The following is a 3,237-nucleotide window of genomic DNA, read 5'->3' on the forward strand; positions in this document are numbered from 1 at the left end:
TTTTTAAAAGAGAGAAAGGACGAGATATCCCATTTTATATGGTGATATTGACACTGAAGGCTGTTTGATAAGCTAGCAATCCCCATTCCCCATGCAAACAAACATCAAATCATCATGGTGAGAAAGTACTGCAAGTAGACCCCCAAATTAACCACCAAATCCTTTCACAACCCTACGAAAGCTTTCACAAGGCAGGATTTTTAGAAATCCATGTCCGTTCCCATGAAAAGCCTTTCCTTTAAAAATATGAAAAAAAACAAATAAACGAACCCTCACTAAGAAACCATTTTACAGTATTTTATTTTCCTATTTTATTATATATTTTCATATACTAACGCTTTGGAAACTTTCCCACAAATAAAAAAAACAAAATTTTCAAATATTACAGGATTTTCCCTCATAGATTGCAACATGATTTTTGGTAATGACTCAACACCCGCAACGAGATCTTTAGCACTTGAAGACATCCGAAACGGTTTTGGCAATCTTGGCCATTGTAAGGGATGGCCGGATAGGTCAAGTACCAGTTTATATGCAGTGCAACGCAGACCATCCACAGTAAACAACAACCAACAAGCAATGCAATGTTCAGAAACTGTAGCACCCTTACATGAAGTTTTTCTGTTTCTGAAAAAGTCATCAGATTCTTGCCTAAATTGATCACATGGCTACTCACAACAAGCAAAAAACTATAAACATAGAAACACCAGAAAGAGGTTGAACATGAGAAGAGAGTGCTTAAAAGCAGCATCTGTTCACATTCTCACAGCTTATTCTTAACATCAACCCTACTGAATGCTCCTCCACTGCACCACAATCCAAGATGGCAACGTCTCACTTTTATGCTTGAAGTCCAATAACACCTGCAAACGGATTTGACCACTAAAAATTTTTGATGAAAATTTTCAGAAATTCTGACATGCGAGTGAACTAGGACAAGAGTGCCTACCGCACCGGCATTTCCAGTAGTTTTGCTGAGTTCATGTCCACCTAAAAGCACAATGGAGAGATTGAGACATAACAATTAACAAATTATTTAAAATAAAACTCTACGTCTAGAGTTTGTTAACATTGGCATTCCACAATTAAGCAAGATAAAGAAGCATTTTAGTCAATAACTAGTAGAAATTGCAAAGAGGAAGTGATGATCTAAGTTAATAAAATATCTGGCAGAGATACACGGATGAAGCACCCATACTTTTCATGAAGAGATCCTTTTAACCAATCATTGTTTGAGATTGTAATTTGTTAAGAAAAGATGGTGTTTATATCAAAAGAAATTGTTCCGTGTACATAGCAGTAGATGCAGCAGCAGAATGTGCTTTCCACTAAGTCACATTAATTGGAATCTGCACTTCTTAAATTGACAAGGCAAGCAAGCTGAAGGCAGAGAGCAATAAATTACCCTTTCCAAGATCATCAGGATCAGCAGGGACTACAAGGGCTCTCCCAACAATGGAATTTGGTCCAGATAGAGGAATCTGAAACATGTATATGATTACAGAATATTGAGAATAAATCATTATTAGCAATAAGAGGAAAACAAAAAAAAGTTGAATATGAGATCTAAATATAATGATCATGAAAGCAGCAGATAAGTAATCAAATCACCTGACTATCAGTGATAGTAACAGTAGCAGCACCTAAAATTACATTAGAAAAAGGTATGAGTGAACACCAAAGGAAAACTATGAGATTCAACACCATTAGACGCTATCGTCTGGCATGCTAACAAATCATGCAGACAACCTGCTAGCATTTTTGAAGCACCCGGCATTCTAACTAACATTTTTAGAAACTAAAACGACGATAGAAAACGAGAAACCAAACCTTGAGAAAAGAGTGATGGAGTTATCTGATCTGTTCTCTAATTCAGAATTCAGAAAGCTGAATCTGGTCAATGCCAAATACAATAGTAGACTAGGGGCCTGTTTGTTTCATTGCCAAGAAAGGGAAGAGTTCTTCATGGGAAAGTGCACTGAATTCTAAAGACTCCTGCCAGCTCAGAATTCACATGAAAGTTCTTTCATATGGAGGGAGGTATGAAAGGATTTACACACACAGAAAGGTGATGAGAAAAATCTGGGGCTCGCTTGTTCCAGCAGGCACTTTCCTAGCATGATGTTTGGATGTTTTATTTCATCCATGGCAAGAATGGGAGGGAAAGGGATGCTATCTCAGCAATTTACTATGAAAATCGCATGAAACAAACGGACCCTAGGAAACCAAACAACCGGACAAAAGAGAAAATGGTTTTGTGTAAAATCTATTGCTTAATTCAGAAGTCACAGTTGAATCTGGTCAAGGCAAAATATGTTGGCACTTGGCAGCTTGGCACCAAAAAGCATGAGTCCAATATATGACAACTATGATGGTGGAGACAACCAAATCCTACCAACTTGAGAGCCAAACTGAAGCAACCAAGTGACAAGGCCACCAAGTCATGACTCAAGCTAAGAGGTTTTAAAACAGTGAAAAAAAATTAAACATGGTACAGACGGGAAAGAAGAAACTTGAGAAAACATGACCATAAAATTCACACTGCAACACAGGCTACAGTTACCATCTTCGCCCACAGTGATGTTTTCAAGGTCACCAGCATGGCGAATTTCATCCTCAGGGGAACCATGCTCTTTGTTATCAGGATTAAAAGAAAAGAGAAAATTAGATCCCAACAGAAAACATCAACTTGCTCCATCTTCTAATACAAAACTGTCAGGAAGTACACAGTACCAGTTGACATGCAATCATTTGTGGTGTCACCAAGGGAATGAACATGGAATCCATGGAGTCCAGGGCTTAAGACCAGAAACAGTGCCAGTTACAGTTGTTGGGTCTGTGTACAAAGGATAATTATCCATGTAAACAATTATCAATGCTCAACAAAAACTCAAGTGCATCTTAATAAGTTCCAATGTCCAATACCATCTCCCTCCTGAGTGAAATATATTGTGCAATTGACATCTTCCTTGCTACCCAAAACAACAGCCTTCACCATTGTTAATGTGATCTAAACCAATAAAAAACAAATAAGGGTGAAGTCAGCAAAGACTGAAAAAAGATGAAGCCAGTTAAACCCAATATACAATGCAAACCATCTTAGAACCTTGATGATTCAACAACACGTCCCTGTCCAGGTCAAGATTCTCTGTGGATTTGGAAGTAGAGAAACAAAACTACTGATGCGTCATGCAAGTCCATTTCTGTATCACCCACAAATGCCAGTCCTTGCTATTT

General features: G+C 37.9%; 1 protein-coding gene across 1 annotated transcript; it reads right to left on the minus strand.

Annotated features, from left to right (window-relative positions):
* Window positions 1-587: 587 nt before the first annotated feature.
* LOC149839253 (superoxide dismutase [Cu-Zn]-like) lies at window positions 588-2,998 on the minus strand. The gene is made up of 6 exons (XM_090004056.1): window positions 2,923-2,998; window positions 2,564-2,656; window positions 1,612-1,643; window positions 1,406-1,481; window positions 950-990; window positions 588-863 (listed from the first exon to the last, which is right to left on the minus strand). Exons 1-6 carry the CDS (start codon window positions 2,996-2,998, stop codon window positions 789-791), a joined length of 393 nt encoding a protein of 130 aa, XP_089860182.1. The 3' UTR covers window positions 588-788.
* Window positions 2,999-3,237: the final 239 nt, after the last annotated feature.

Source organism: Nuphar pumila, chromosome 4 (genome assembly GCF_984573655.1).
Source record: "Nuphar pumila chromosome 4, dmNupPumi1.hap1.1, whole genome shotgun sequence".
In the NCBI taxonomy this organism is placed as follows: domain Eukaryota; kingdom Viridiplantae; phylum Streptophyta; class Magnoliopsida; order Nymphaeales; family Nymphaeaceae; genus Nuphar; species Nuphar pumila.

Bases quoted from the DNA above. Each gene is read 5' to 3' on its own strand.
- LOC149839253 (XM_090004056.1), bottom strand. From the start codon at position 2,998: ATGGTGAAGGCTGTTGTTTTGGGTAGCAAGGAAGATGTCAATTGCACA. The intron at 1,644-2,563 runs GTAACTGTAGCC...ATGTAATTTTAG, and splicing joins CATCACTGTGGGCGAAGATG to GTGCTGCTACTGTTACTATC. The intron at 864-949 runs GTAGGCACTCTT...ATCCGTTTGCAG, and splicing joins CTACTGGAAATGCCGGTGCG to GTGTTATTGGACTTCAAGCA.